The sequence below is a fragment of the Solea solea genome, chromosome 12, assembly GCF_958295425.1.
Source record: "Solea solea chromosome 12, fSolSol10.1, whole genome shotgun sequence".
NCBI classification, from domain to species: Eukaryota; Metazoa; Chordata; class Actinopteri; order Pleuronectiformes; family Soleidae; genus Solea; species Solea solea.
The window spans coordinates 23,347,147-23,362,675 of NC_081145.1; the positions used below are offsets into that span (position 1 = coordinate 23,347,147).

Below are 15,529 nucleotides of genomic sequence, written 5' to 3' on the forward strand. Positions count from 1 at the left end.
CCAACATTTTATATCAATGTTATTAAGAGATAAAAGTGTTTTAATATTTCTTCACTAAACTAAAAATATGCCTCACATCCTATGTTTTTGTGTGTTTTCTATTTTGTAGTCTTAAATTTCACAAACTTTAGTTATTAAATGTATCTATAAAACTTTACACATGATGTTATCTTCATTTTATGGGCTTTTCAGCTCCAGGTTAATTATTATTATATTTCTCTGATGCATGTACACGTCAGAAAATTGTAAATGTCTTTACATTCACTCGAGACAGTGACTACGATCAAAACATGGAGACATGAGGACAAAGATTCTTTTTTGGAATGTTCTATCAACACAAATGAAAACACTTACTGACCTATATATGCACATGTTATTTGACATTTTTATGGTTAGAAAAAAAGAAAGAAAGAATGGAAACAGAAACTTTATAACAGGTGAAATCAATTGGCAACAGGTGTTGGTAATAATAGAATCACATGGACAGGAAGTAAACACACACAAGGAAGAGGAAATACAAAGTAAAACCTCTCTGAGTGCTTGTATTTGGACGAGCAGACCCCAGATTTAAACTAATTTCATATTCAAGAGCCCAAAATAACAGGTTTATAGGTCACTATGACCTCGACCTTTTCAGAGTACGTGAACATCTGCACCGAATATGAAAAACACAACCTGTATAAATTACATAGACATAAAAATGGAAAAAAAACTGATCTCTATGAGGGAAAAATAGATGATATTTATAGATTTTAAACTCTTAAAAACAAGGCTGTGTAACGTCTTCAGGTTAGTTTGTGTCTCTGCAGACGTCGCCGGGTTGTTTTCAGTGAACAGCGACAATAATCCTCAATCATCATTCATTTCTGACAGATTGCTGATGGTGCTTTACATCTCTGCGGGAGAGCTGAGGAGAGCTGAGGTGGGATTTCATTTTCGGTGCCAGCGAGCAAACTAAGCACTTTATCAAGTGTGCGGAGTTAAATATAACAACTGTGACGTCAGCAAGAGCCCGTGACTCGTCATTTCCTGGACTTTCTTTTTTAAACGTCCACACTCTGGGATCATATAAATATTCCTGATCATGTAAATGTCAGACTCGGGTGTCAACACGTTCCAAATGAAGATGTTTGAATAAAAAACGTGTCAAGGACAACAGATATAAAAGGATTATTAAAGAATTACAACACGTGGACAAACAAAAGATTATAAAAACAACAAAGTGTGAGGAGTGTATTTGATTAAGATCTTAATCTATTTTGAGTCATTTAAAGTTTCTCTGATGGTCACACTGCAGGTTATGACACACAGACAGAGGTCTCATCCACTCACCCTCTCCCTGTTCCAGGCGCTTCAGGGAACTACGGTGGCCTTCACATACCAGAAAGGATGTGTTTATTCATCGTAGTTCATTTTTAAATGCAGAACACATGCTTCACCTTGTCGCCCATTAAAGCTGAACTGTGCAAGTCTGGTTGTGTTTTCACCTCTTTCTCTCCACATTGCTCCCCCTAGAGTTTTGGAGTACATATTTGTGTGACACCACCATATCCTCTTTATCCTCACTGCTGACACTCCCCCTCTCTTCTCCTCTCCTGGTCACGTACATTTGCTTTCAACAGAGCCAAACGTGCAATTAGAGAGTTTATCTCTCACAAATACTTACAAAAATGCCAGCTCAGCATCTGTCCTGCATGCTTCACTGTCTCGGCACACATAGTCGCTTCCTCTTCCTCACTTCCTGTTGTGATGACCCTCCCGTGTTAGTGGAAGTGCTTTGTTTGCTGGCCTTCTTCTGTGTCGTCAAGGTGATGAGCCACACCTGGAGGCCACACCTGGACCACGACGCTACATGGTTTAAGAAGTCTTCTTTCCTCCATTCATCTCTGTCACAGCAGCTGTCGGTTTGTTTTTTGATTTCTGTAAATAAACTAATAAATTATTTTTGGACTAGACCTCGTCTCCTCTCCCAGTTTAGTTGCAGTATAGCCGTTACATGTGTGTGTATGTGTGTGTGTGTATTACTGTGAAGGAACTCTCGTGAGATCTGAAACTTCACGATTTTGTGCTAACAGACATTAGGGGAAGTGGAGGCGGCGCACAATCTCCCGCACAACAAGACATTCAACCATCACAGTGACTCTGCAGATGTTAAATTAGGCTAAAAATCCTGCATCGCTATGCTTTAAAGCTGCTGTAAAAACATGGCGGTCTAAGGTACCGACAAACACCAAACTCATTTTTCTTTTGGAGCGATTATACACTTACACAAACTTAGTTATGACCACCAAACATTACACAGTGAGGTCACGGTGAGATCATTACATTTTAAACATTAGCAGTTCTCCCACAGTCCAAAAACATGCAGATTTGGGGATTACGACCCTCATGTGGAGGATAAAGTGGTAGAAGACGGACGGATGGATGGACTTAATCCTGGATTGACGCTGAAAGAGAAACAAACACGTTGATACTGAACGACTCGGAGACCAGTAGATTTGTAGTCATGAAAACAGTGGCTTTTTAATGTAAACACTACATTCGATTGGTTTTTCCAGCACGGACATCCCACATGAAATAACAACCATTCACTAAAGAGGAGAAGAGGGAGAGAGAGAGGGAGAGAGAGAGAGAGAGAGAGGAAGCGGCACAGAAAAAAAAGCATTCACTGGGTAAAAAAAACAGAACATAAAGGAGGTGGATTAAAAAAATAATCATGAACAGGAACAGAATGCCATAAACAGGTATATCATGTTATTATACACAGCCATTTTCTTTTTCTTTTTTTAAAAACTAGAAATCAACAAGGCAAGAAAGAGTGGTTTATATCGTCATGTGGATAAATAGACTGATGACGGGGTCAAACAGAGATGAGGAATGAGTCGAGAACAGATTTCCAAATCTACTTATTGTGTGTATTATGTGTGTGTTTGTGTGTGTGTGTGATGTGAGAACTGTGCTTTTCATTGTAGACCTGGAAGGTGTGTGTCAAACTGAAAAGAGAGAGACAGAGAAGAAGAAGAAGAAGAAGAAGAAGAAGGAGGAGGAGGAGGAGAAGAAAGGAGCATGACTTTATACAGCATTGATGTGTGAACATGCGGCGTCCCCCTAACTAACAAACGCAGCCAAAAACGTGCTCTTCCCTCTGATAAAAAGAAAAGAATGGTTTATTCCCCCCCCCAGAAATAATAAAAAATAGATATTGTTGTTGTATCATATTTAATTGTTCTGAGTCAGGCTAAAGTGAGGACATGGTTCTAATGCAGGGAAACAAACAGGCATGACGGTTCAAAAGGAGAGAAGAGGGCGGGGCCAAAAGGTCAACACATTTTTTAAAAGGGACATAAAAAGAAGAAAAAAACAAGGTTCATGATCAGCATCATCGTAATAACAATGACTTTTTCAACTTAAAATCCCCACATGTCACTATCTCCCAATATCTACTCTCCGTCTTTCACATGACGTTTTTAACCCACTGAAACAAACTCTTATTATTATTATTATTTTTATTGTTATTGTTATTATTATTTTTCTTCTCTAATATTTGAACCCGTCCCCTCCACTTCAGGAACCGGTCGCCTCCTCTCTTGTCGGGGTTTGCTGCTATTGTTTCTTTCTTTTTTTTACCTTTTTTATACATATATGTTTTGCCATTTTTATTAAAATTGTTGTTTTGTAAATCGTTGTCTGAACAGTATCGACGTCAAGCTTTTTTTTTTTTTGCTTTTTTTCAAACTGGTCTCTTTGTACAAAGGCTTTAGGATCTCATGCTATCTGTGTCAGAGGGTAAGGAGGAGGAGGAAGAAGAGGAAGAGGAGGAGGAGGAGGAGGAGGAGGGTGGGAGTGGGAGGGGTTTTCACCCACAAAATCTGGGTGTCATGCGAAAAAAAACAAGGCCAAAACGGAGAAGATGGACGGATGAGAGAAAGAAAAAAAGTCATGAGTAAATGAAAGAGAGACAGAGAGGCAATCGATCAATAAATAAATTAATAAATTAATCAGTCCTTTATCAAACTGAGGGGGGAGTTTCCTTACATGGAGGATGTTAGTGGGTCTAACGGGTTATAACGGTGAGGAAAGGTAGAGTTAAAACGTGGTGTACTTGCTTCTAAAAGCGTAGCTATCTACAGAACAGTACCCGTGTTACATGGCACTGATTTTAGGACATTTAGCACATTTTTCCTATCGGCTTCCGAGTGTCAGCCATGACTGAAGGACGGGCGTGGGAAACAGGAAGCCTCACTTCCTGCCGATGAAAACCAAGTCTCAAAAAATAAAAAAAGGGAATAAAACAATACAAGTTAATCCAAAAAAAAAAAAAAAAAGGAAAAATTAAAAATTAAAATATTTTGGCTAATGTAAACAAAATGAGCAGTGTCAGTTTCAGCAGGTCTCAAGAGGTGTTTTCTGAGGTTTTGGCTGACCTGCATTTTTTTATGTCTTTTTTTTCTTTTTTCTTTTAGTGCTATCAACATTTTTCCGCAAAAACTAGTCATTACATAATCACTACTATAGCAAAAGAACAAACAGAAAAAAGGAAACAGCACACGTACATGTGCTAAAGGTGAGGCAAAACAAAGAATCAGTGTACGGACCGACACTCATGTAATAAATATACACACGATCGACAAAAGAAATCAAAACAAAAAAGTCATATTCATAGTAATGGTGGAAAAACAAAAGGTACAAGTTTACCAACGAAAGACAACGATAGAGAGAGAGAGGAAGAGAAAGAGAGAAAGAGAAAAATGGAGGCTTTCATCGACTTTGTTCAAGAAGTTTTCAAGGCTGCAGGGTCTCAGGTTTTTTTCTACTAAAACAAACGTGTTTGCTCGGCAGCAGCAGGCCAAAGAACATCAGGAGGAGGAGAGAGAACAAAAGAGACGAGAACTAAAAACATTATATATATATATTTATATATACGTATGCCTATTCTTTTTTTTTTTTAAATTATCCTCATTATTAATATGTACCTAGTTGCATTTTTTTTCTTTCTTTTTTTTCTTTAAATAATCAGCTGAATCGTCATCATCATCATCATTTCCACAGCAGTGTCAAAGGAACGGGAGCGAGGAGGGAGGGGCCAGGTAGGGGGCGGGTGAGAGGGTGGGGTTTTGGGAGGGGGTGGGGGGACAAAGGGGGAAGACATTACGGGCTGTGCTTAGTACAAGCCACACCCTCGGAGGTTGTTGGCAATGATGATGTCGGTCACGGCGTCAAACACCACCTGGATGTTTCCTGTATCCGTGGCGCAGGTCATGTGACAGTAGATTTCCTTGTTTGGGGAGCGATTCTTGCTCTCGAACTGTGCTTGGATGTAAGCTGCTGCGTCGTCGTAGGTGTTAGGTCCTAGAGACACAGACACACACACACACATTTGACAGAGGTCACTGACAGAGGTCACTGACAGAGGTCACTGACAGAGGCAGCAGTGGATCAACAAATACATAAATATGCTTGTTTTTCCTTTGGTTTTTGTGTTGGAATGAAAAAAAAGTATATTCTCACATATTCTGTCATTTATTGTGGACGAAAACATCCTATTTTATTGAGGAAGCCTAATACACTTAATTAATATACTTAATTGGCTAAAATCCGATTTTCAGTGAGTCCCTGCAGGAAGTTTCCATGGTACATTTCATGGTACGGTTTGGAATGGTAAAGTCCTGGGTCAGGCTTGTGTTTCGACTGAGGACAGTACCAGTACCATTACTTGTGGGCTGTGATGTCATTCTGGTGCGATGACAACAAATAATGGTAAATTATGTCTTTTTAAGACATAATCGCCAGGTTTGACTCTCTGGAATTATATATATTATATTATCACAGATATCTGTGACGTCATTCTTACTCCTCAAAACTAGTTTCAGATATCTGTAATTCAGTTTTAACTAGTCACAATGACACCACTTTTGCCATTCATGTGTATGGGCTTTGTCATTGTAGATATCTACAGGTTTAGTGACTGTGTCAGATGGAGCAGGAAGTACTGAACTAATCATTTTAATGAACGGATTCTAATGATTCAGTCACACGAAAACAACTGCGTCTGTCAATGTCACGTCTAAAACAAAGTCCCTGTCCACGCTGAGGAGGTATCGTGATCTCAATTCATTACTGTGACCTTAAAGGTCAAGCAAACTTTATGCACTCTTAGATTATTTTTTTTGTCAAAAATATTGTTTGTATAAATAAATGTCTCCTTAATCTTTTATTTACTAAGACGTGCGCCGCTGACCTCTTGGTCAGGTCATCCTTGGAAAAGAGATTTCAATCTCAATGGGTAAATAAATGTAAAGTAAAAAAGTACCTCATAAAAACCTGAACTATAACTTAAACGGGGACATGATGACGGCATAATAGACTTCCTGTGATTATAAAGGCTGTTTATAAATGTAAAAATGTAAGTAAAGCATGAGAGACAGAAATGAGGAGGATGAGCTCAGAGAGCTGGGTCTGTGTGGAGAAGACAGAAGACACCTCCTGTCTTCTGTCTTCTGTCTTCTGTCCTCATGACTGACCAAGTGTGACCGTCTCTTGCTCTCGGACTCCCCGTCCCTTCTTTCTCTCTGCCATGGCTACACGTCACCTCCCCTCCCCTGTGTCCAGCTCCTCTATTCACATCCCAGTTTATCGTCATTTCCCTCTGCCTTCCTTGTCTATTGTCCTTTTCTTTTTTTAAACGCACTCAAGTACATCTCTCCCCTTTTTTGTTTGAAAATCACTTTTATTTATAAATCCCGACTTCTCAAATCACAGTTTGCCTCAGTGGGTTTTGCAATGTGTTCAGTGAGCCGTGTGACCTCAGCTGCACAGTTATTCAAACATGTAGTTATTTTGTTATCATTCAAGACCGACGCAGCGCTGATTTAAAGGCCGTCGGTTTAAATCTAACTGAGTGTAAATGCTGAGTCTGTATCGAGCAGTTTAATCAGTGTCCGCAGACATGTGGGAATTAGGTTTGGAAAAGACAGATAGTCGTCATTCATACTTTAATTTGAACTAGTGCTGTTGTCCTCACATAGTATTTACTCAACATCATTCGTGGCCTGTCAAAAGCTCTTTTAATGCTCTTTTTTTTGTTTTTCCCCAAATTGGTTTATCTGCATGCCTGCCAAGAGTCTGCAGAGGATTGACTCCACTCCAGTGGCGGTTGCTGCTCTTTGAAACAGAGGAAGCTCATTTCAGGCCCCAGTTATTGATGCATGAATTCTAGAACAAGAGAACGCGATAATTATCTAAAACTGAAATGCTATAATAGTGTTTTTGTTTACAGTGCATAAATGAAAACGGTCTAAAAAATGAAAATGGACTGAGGCAGAAAAGGCTCCGCTGTCGTGTATGTTTGCAGACGCCCAGCGTCCGCGCCCTCCCACTGTTCCATTGACTCCCAGAGAAGCTGAGCTTCCCTGGAAGTGACGTATTTGCTGCATTTGTACAATCACTGTCGAGCTAACCTCGGTGAAAAACACCTATCCTGTGTCGTCCCATAGAGAACAACTGCAGCTGAGCTTAAAGTGGTTTTAATGTGGAGGCTGCTACGGGAATACGAACATCGCGTAAGCCGATGCGTCATCCGCGATTAAAAACTGGCGTTCCAGCGCACGTTTAGCATTGTAATATAAATACAACACAGTACATACATATTTTACTTTGACATTTTAGAAGCTGTGCTTGCCTTGCTGTCTTAGAGAAATCACCACTGCTTCACTCTTATGTGTCTCTAAAGAAATATAAAGCTATCATTAAGAGCCAGCTAGCTTAGATGGAAAAATGGGAAAAACATCCAGGCTCCTCCTCCACTAACATCTTTAAAGCACGCACTCACCACGGCCTGTTACAAAGCCGTGATGGTTGGCGACTTGTCATTTTTATTTCTAAGCGTATTTTAGGTCTGCTCCCATCATATCTATGAAAAATCAAGTTTGTATGGTTTTTTATGGTCTTATTTGTTTTATTCTCACTTTGGCAACACCCTCTGGAACTCAGTCCCTCTGGCTTTTCACCAGGTACCAACAAGTCTTTTAAATCAATGTTGAAGCGACAGGCTTTTGCCACCTGATTGTTTTTTGTTCTATTTTTTCTTACTTACTGTTCCTGTACAGCGACTCAGAAATTGAAGTTATTATTATGAGTATCACTAGTCAGAACTGAACGTGGTAAACCCGCTTTAATGTTTGCTGCTCTCTGTGAATGGAACGCTCTGCAAAATGACCTCAAGCTAAAGGAGCTGGTCTCACTGAACACTTTTAAAGGGCGACTTGGAGCCACAAACTTCTACTAATTTTAACTGGTTTTCATTTCACTAAGCCTACATTTGTTGAGCACTTCTACTTTTGATGTATTTACTGTCTATTTCTTTCTTTCTTATATGTGCTGTTTAAATGTTGTTGTCTGTAACTTTGACCAGGACACGCTCCACCTGGCTGTATCCTGGTTCAAATTAAGGTGTAATAACGTAATATCTTAATATTAAACTGTACAAGGGCAAATAGGTCGCAAAAGTTGAAAGTCAACATTTAAAGGTCCCGTGTGTAAGAATTAGTCACGTCACACGTGTCACCGCCACCGCGTTCATAACAACTGCATTAAAAGTACAAATCAGTGTATAATGACGGCGTCTGTTACCCGTGTACTCGGGGAAGCAGATGCTGAGCGCAGACTTCTTGATCTTCTCCGCAAACAGATCCTTCTTGTTGAGGAAGAGGATGATGGAAGTGTCGATGAAGAACTTGTTGTTGCAGATGGAGTCGAACAGCATCAGAGACTCGTGCATGCGATTCTGCGACGGGGGAGGAAAAAAAGACAGAGATGGGGAGATGGAAAGGTGGGATTAGATTAGATTAGAGGAACAGATGGAAGGAGGAGAGGGAGAAGAGAAAAGCAGGACTGAGTTAAACATACATCCACTTTAAATCTACAGTATAATGAAGTCCAATAAGAAGAGCTGACAGTTCTCTCTCTCTACTTTAAACCTTAATATGACTGTGATGAGGGAAAGACTAAGGGGGAAAAAAGACATTAAGGACATTTACAGTTTTGCTGCTCGTTTTACTGCGATTACAGCAAAAATGTCTTTATTTCATCAAGTGTTTGAACATTGTGCGACGACAAAGATGCTGACTGGGGGCGGCGTTAAGAAATGCCTGTTCAGGGGAAAACACTTTCCAACATATTCAATAAATGTTTATTCACGAGGAAAACACACAAACTCATTCATCCCCAAGCTCACACATCCTGTTCCTTTACAGTGCTTTATTAATCATTTCCCATGTGTATAAATACAATAAATTATCAGGCAGATACAGCACGTACATTTCACCCACACGTACTGTATTTGCGTTAAATGTAAATTCAAAGCCGGAGCATTCATCAGTTTAAAATCTGCCTCCTTTAACCTTTAATCTACACAAATTCCTCATGTTTAAACATGACACAAAGCATATGAAGCATCAATGAGTCAGCAAGAAGAAGCAGGAGCTCATTTAAAATCTATAAAAACCAGTGATTGTTTTAGTCACAACAGGTCCAAAACAGACACACAGCCATAAACACTAAATAACCTGTGTGAGATGAGGTGTGAAGGATGACACCTTCCTTTTTTTTAATGTCTCTCCTTGTCTGGAAAAGACAAAGCTGCGATCGTAACGACGGAGCTCCCGCGGTGGAGCGCTGAATCAAACCGCCTCTGCTCCAATAAAAAAAATAAAGGGAGTTGTGTTTTCAGCGTCTTCCATCCCGATGGAGCTGCCATAATTAGTGGACCCACAAAAGTTTGACTCTGCTGAACGCTGACTTGCAAATCTTTTGGAAGATTGATGAATCGCTGTGACAACGCTGCCCATGCTGAGCCAAGATGGAGGAAGCTGTCATATCATACTTTATTTCTTTTACATCAAAGCTGATGTGCTGTTGCCTTTGCAGCAAAAAAACCCGACACGCACTCACGACCCGGCTCGTTCTCTCTGGGTTTTCCCGGTTTCCTCGCACCGCCCAAAAACATGCGGAGGTTAATTGAACGCTCGAAACTGACCAGAGGTGTGAATGTGACTGGTGACCTGTCCAGGGCGTGGGAATGGCTCCTGTGACCCGTGACCCTCATATGGAGGATAAAGCAATAAACAAAAAGCTAATGTTTCAAAACCATAAAACATATGTCCCGTGAATGTCTACATGGACACAAATAATCCTAATACAAACACTTCATGTAACCATATAATCTGGTCCAATTCAGCCAAAATTGTACTCCCAATTGAGAGCGGTGGTTTCTAATCATGACATCCTTGTTTAGGTTATCACGCCTACGGAAACTTGACATGTTTTCCACTTTTATTAATGCTGGAAATGGATTAAAGAACATGATCTATTTTCTTAAAGAGTGACTATTTACAGATTAAGAAAATCTGATCATGTGTACTGTGTACAGACGTATACAGGGAGCTCATTTTTTACTCGCTTATGGAATGAAATGTGCATGTTGGCAGTTAATTCAAGATTGGGGGGATTGTCACCATTCATCCTACTGTCTCACAATGTCTCGGGTCTGACTTTATGGCACCATGGACACACACAGACCATCGCCAGGTACCGACTATAAGAACAAGGCAGTGATAGTGTTATTCTAGACGTTCAAAGAGAAGCAGAGAAAACTGTTGGCGGAAGAAGCGAATAAGAGGAAACGACATGAGGGGCCAAACATGAGTCAACATAGGACCGCCTTTTTCTGAATGGCGAGAACTGAAAAAACACAGGAGCATACAAAATGGATGCCAGCCACCACCACTTGTGTTTAAGAGGGGAAGTGATGAAAAGTGGTCAACAATGGATAGATGTGTACTCCTAAACTGTAGGGGGCGCTCTGGGGAGAACCAGGCTTGCAAAGCTCGCTTTAAATTGATAAAAGCACATGATGCTCACAATGTGATGGATCGACTTAAAACTATAACTTCAATACTATATTGAAATATAATGAGTTTTTTTCCCCCACATGTAAGAGTGTCTGTTTACAGTCATCTCCTTTCTCATGTAGTAACGTGTGTTCCATACTGTCTGTGCAACCCCTCCTGTCTGTGCTACGGCCTGATTTTAACACAGACATGAAAGACTGCCATCACCACCCGAGGGGAAATAAATCACCTGATTGTGAACTGGACCTTGTTAACTTAGTGTGGATGGAAATTTCACCAGCAGCATCGACTGCTGGCTGCTCTTCGGACATTTGTTTATTATTTTAACAGTGACAGCAGTGTCTTCTTTAGTGTTCTTGCATGCATTATCTATGTCTATATACAGTACCAGGGCTGCAACCATGATTTGATTATTAATCTTTTATTTTGATAAACGATTCATTGGTTTGAATGTTTTTTTCTTAATTTTCAACTTTTTAAATGTGATTATTTTCTGTTCTTTTTGTTCCATATAACAAAGTAATCTTTAAAACAGACTAATTTTGGTCTGTGGACAAAACAAGACCTTCAATAACATCATTGTTATTGGTAAACATCATGGTTTGGTAAACAACGATCAACACTTTTCAACATTCTCTTCAATTAACCAGAAATGAATCCACAGATTCATCGATTGCAGCCCTAATATGTCCTGTATTCATCCACAAATCATATTGTGCTACATGAAAATCTTGTGCTGCAACAGTGGAGGGACATGATTCCACTAAAGTACCAAAGTTCACAGATTTTCTTTGCTATTTATGCTTTTATTGTTTTTTTTGGCCTTCACGTCTGGAGAAATGTATGACATTAAAATCCTGCCTTTCTGACATCAATAACCACTTAACATGTAGCGTGTAGACAAAAGGCAAGATGAGAAAATGATCTCCAGAATAAGAACCCCAGACACATCTCTTTGGCTGGATAATGGTGGTTTTGGCACTGAGCGTTTGTGACATTTTCAAGTCCCAGTGGTGTTTTTTGTGTCGTCAGTGCGTGTGTGTGTGTGTGTGTGTGTGTGTGTGTGCGTCTGGGGCCTGTCTGTGTGGAAAGGGTAGACAGGTTGCCTTCTGGGTAATTAATCCACAGATACTGACTCCACCCCAACACCCATGGGCTGGTGTTGTGTCGTACACACACACACACACACAACACCCAAACAAACAACCTCAGGTATCTCTTCTGTCCCTAATGAGGAAATGTTGGCACAGACGAGGAGAGGAAGCTGATGACATCATCATCATCATCATCAATGTGTGCTGTCAAGAAGGAAAGTCACAGATTGGAGGAGAGGGACGGAGACGCACGCCCTCGTCCTCTGAGTGCAGAGGGATAAATGCTTTGCTCATAAATAAATGAAGATGCTCTCGAACTCTTTGTGTGACGAGAGCTCGGCTGTTAACAAACACACTCACTATATATATATATATATACAGTATATATATATATACATATATATAATATAGAGTGCAGCTCTGCGAGGTCGACCCACCTCCATACATGAAGCTCATTTAGCAAAAATGTGAAAGATGAGGTCTTGAACACAATAGTCACAAGGTTGACACTCATGTCCCACAGGACGACATGTGCTCATCTGTCAGAGCTCACTGACGGCTTATTCGGACACAGTGGTGGACAATAGGTGCAGTAACACTGTTTGGCATGAGAAAATAGATGTGGCCCCTGGGCTCTTTAAAATCATTGAAGCATTATCTGGTACTTGTTTTTTGTTGTTGTTTGTTTTATAGTGAAATTATAGCGACATAAAAGGCTGGAAAATAATCAATCGTAAAAAATATGACCAGGGGTGATGAAGGCTGACGGCAGTTATAAATGTATATACAGTATGTATATATATATATATATATATATATATATATATATATATATATATATATATACATACATATGTATGTATATATATATATATATATACATACATATGTATGTATATATATATATATATATACATGTGCCACATGTGCCGCATGTGCCACAGCTCCCATCGTGTGCTAATACCCAGTATTAATAGAAGAAGCAAGCAGACAGCTGCTTTAACGTTTGACTTGCAGTATTTTTTCATCAAGTGTGTAAGGAATAAATGCAAGCAACACTTTATGACTTGAACCACAAAAATGATCGGAACAAGTGAGGGAGCCCAAACGCAAAAGAGTCGGAGCAAAACATAATTTCCCGATCATTGCAAACAAAAGGTACATTTTCAAAAAATAAAATACAATCATTTTGATTGATTCAATCGATATTTTATGTGCCAGTTGTGTATTTTGATTTTGTGGTTGATTTTTGTTTGTGCTTAATTCAAATCTAATTTCCCCAGGGTGACCAAGGCATCCAAGGCTAAAACAAATGGGACTTTAACTGAAAACACACTTCTGCTGTACTTCTACTGTTGCTGGGTGAACAACAACGTCTCCTTGTGTCAAACCACTGCAAGGCATTTGGCAAACATTCACTGAATAACAGTCAGGTCAAGACAAAAGTCAAACAGCAGTAAATGAAGTCATGTATTATCAGGTTTGTAACAACTGAAATGTTGGCACTGCATCAAACACCAACATGGTGCTGTATGATGACAAGGATTTAACTAAGAAGTTAAAACGAGCTCTTTGTAATGACGTTGTTGCAGGAAGCGGCTGTAGATGTTTGTGGTGAATCAGACACTGAGATTGTGGGAGATTGGTGGCCTTTGTTTTCTCTACAGAGCCATGTTGTTTCCACAGAATTGAATGCACCGACACCTTGTATTTGTACTCGCAGTGACAGAGGCCACCGCTGCAGCTGCTCGCCCATGTTATACGGCCTTGATTTAAAAGCCAAATGAAAATGGGACTCGTGTTCAGTTAACTCTCACGGATAAAACCATCTGCTCCCAAAGCTCCTAAGCGTGAGTGACGCTTTGTTTTAATGTGGACATGACGTGAAATTAATGATGAGACTTGTTCTTTTTTTTAATCCAGGAGCTAAAAGGGCAACACACTGTTTAATATCAATACATAAATATAGTAATGTAAACACAGTTAAAAAAAAAAAAAGAATAAGAAATAATAAAAAAAACCATTACAAAAAATAAACATTTCATTATGCTAACTTCAAAGCAATGCAAAAAAAAAGGAAATGTGACGTTGAACTTGTACGTTATGTGATTTTTCCTGACGATTTAAACTAACAGTTTAAAGTCTGCAGAAGTGGGTGTTAAGTAAACTTGACTATGATTTATCCTCAGTGAAGTGCAGATTTGTAACGTGTATCTATGACATATGCACACATACTGTAAGAGAGACAACTTGATGAATAAAATCAAAGAAAACAAATATTGAAGTGAGTCAAAGACATTACAGTTAAACATGATGGAGTTCAGTGATACTGGAGTTTGCTTCTTAAGAAAACTATACAAACACATGAGCTGATGACGACATCATGAACACCTACATTTGACTGAAACACACACTGACATGTAACACCGCCACGATCAGTACAGGCCGCAGCCCTGCAGGTTTAAAGATATGATAACATCAGTAATGGCGTCAAAGACAAACTGGATGTTGTTGGTGTCTGTGGCGCAGGTCACGTGGGGATAGACGGTCTTGTTGATTGACTTGTTCTTGCTCTCGTACGCAGACCTGATATAGGCCACTCCCTCCGTGTAGCTGTCGGGACCTGAGGAGACAGATGACATAGAGTGGGAATTAGGCGAAGGCTGCAACGCGGCGTCAGTGGAGTGTAACTCATTTTCTGTATCAGCAGGAGTTTCTCTTATTTGTCTGAAAACATGACCTTTGGATTTGTGGCTCAGCACACTTTCTGCTGAGGTGGACGACTCTGTGCTCACTGCCAGCTTGAGAAAGTACGACACACGGACAACTTTACGGAGGCGATGATGTAGACTTAAATGGAATTCCACACGAGGACTAAACATCCATCCATATTTGTGTCTTATTTCAGCAAAATTGTGATAATTCCATTTTCAAATCATAATAGGAAACTGGAAACCTGTGTCATGCATTTCATTTTTCAAAGTATCCGAGTTTTGGAAAATTAAAAGACAATACTGATTTTTCCATGTCGGTAAAAGGCAATATCTAATTTTCACAGGGATTGGAGTCGTTTGTGCTGCTGGTGTCACTGACATCTACAACAGTTTGTCTCTCTCTGCTTCACTTCAGAGCGAGCGTGCAGACGGGGCTCTGTAAAATGGATGAAGAGTGGAGAGAGGAGAAGAAGATGACGAGAGGAAACAGGTTGTGAATTCTAATTTTCTCTTTCTCACACTCTTGCTGTTTGGGTCTCTCTCTCTCTCTCTCTCTCTCTCTCTCTCTCTTTCCCACAGTCTTGAGCGGCCTGTGTTTTTCCAGTGCTGTCTCTCGTCTCTCTGCTCTCGGTCGGTCTCGTCTCATTTGTCTCACACTCGCGCTCCTCTTGTTTGGCCTCCTGGCAACAGTCCTGATTTCATTCACTGTTTCACTCTCTTATTGTTTGCCTCCCTTCACTGATTTTCGACTCTCTACGTCCAGTGCAAATGAGTCTATAATGACTGAGTTAAAGTTGATGGGAAATCTTTAAAG

General features: G+C 39.9%; 1 protein-coding gene across 2 annotated transcripts in view; it reads right to left on the bottom strand.

Moving 5' to 3' along the window:
• Positions 1-2,497: 2,497 nt before the first annotated feature.
• gnao1a (guanine nucleotide binding protein (G protein), alpha activating activity polypeptide O, a) overlaps positions 2,498-15,529 on the bottom strand; it is a 91,193-nt gene continuing 78,161 nt past the window's right edge. The window contains exons 7-8 of one of the 2 annotated variants that reach the window (XM_058645029.1): positions 8,629-8,782; positions 2,498-5,349 (exon numbers count right to left, since the gene is read on the bottom strand). In XM_058645029.1, the coding sequence (XP_058501012.1) occupies positions 5,162-5,349; positions 8,629-8,782 (342 nt within the window). In that variant the 3' untranslated portion in view covers positions 2,498-5,161. Of the gene's footprint in view, positions 5,350-8,628; positions 8,783-13,123; positions 14,625-15,529 lie in introns of those variants that run through there. The other variant, XM_058645030.1, reaches the window with a different exon arrangement.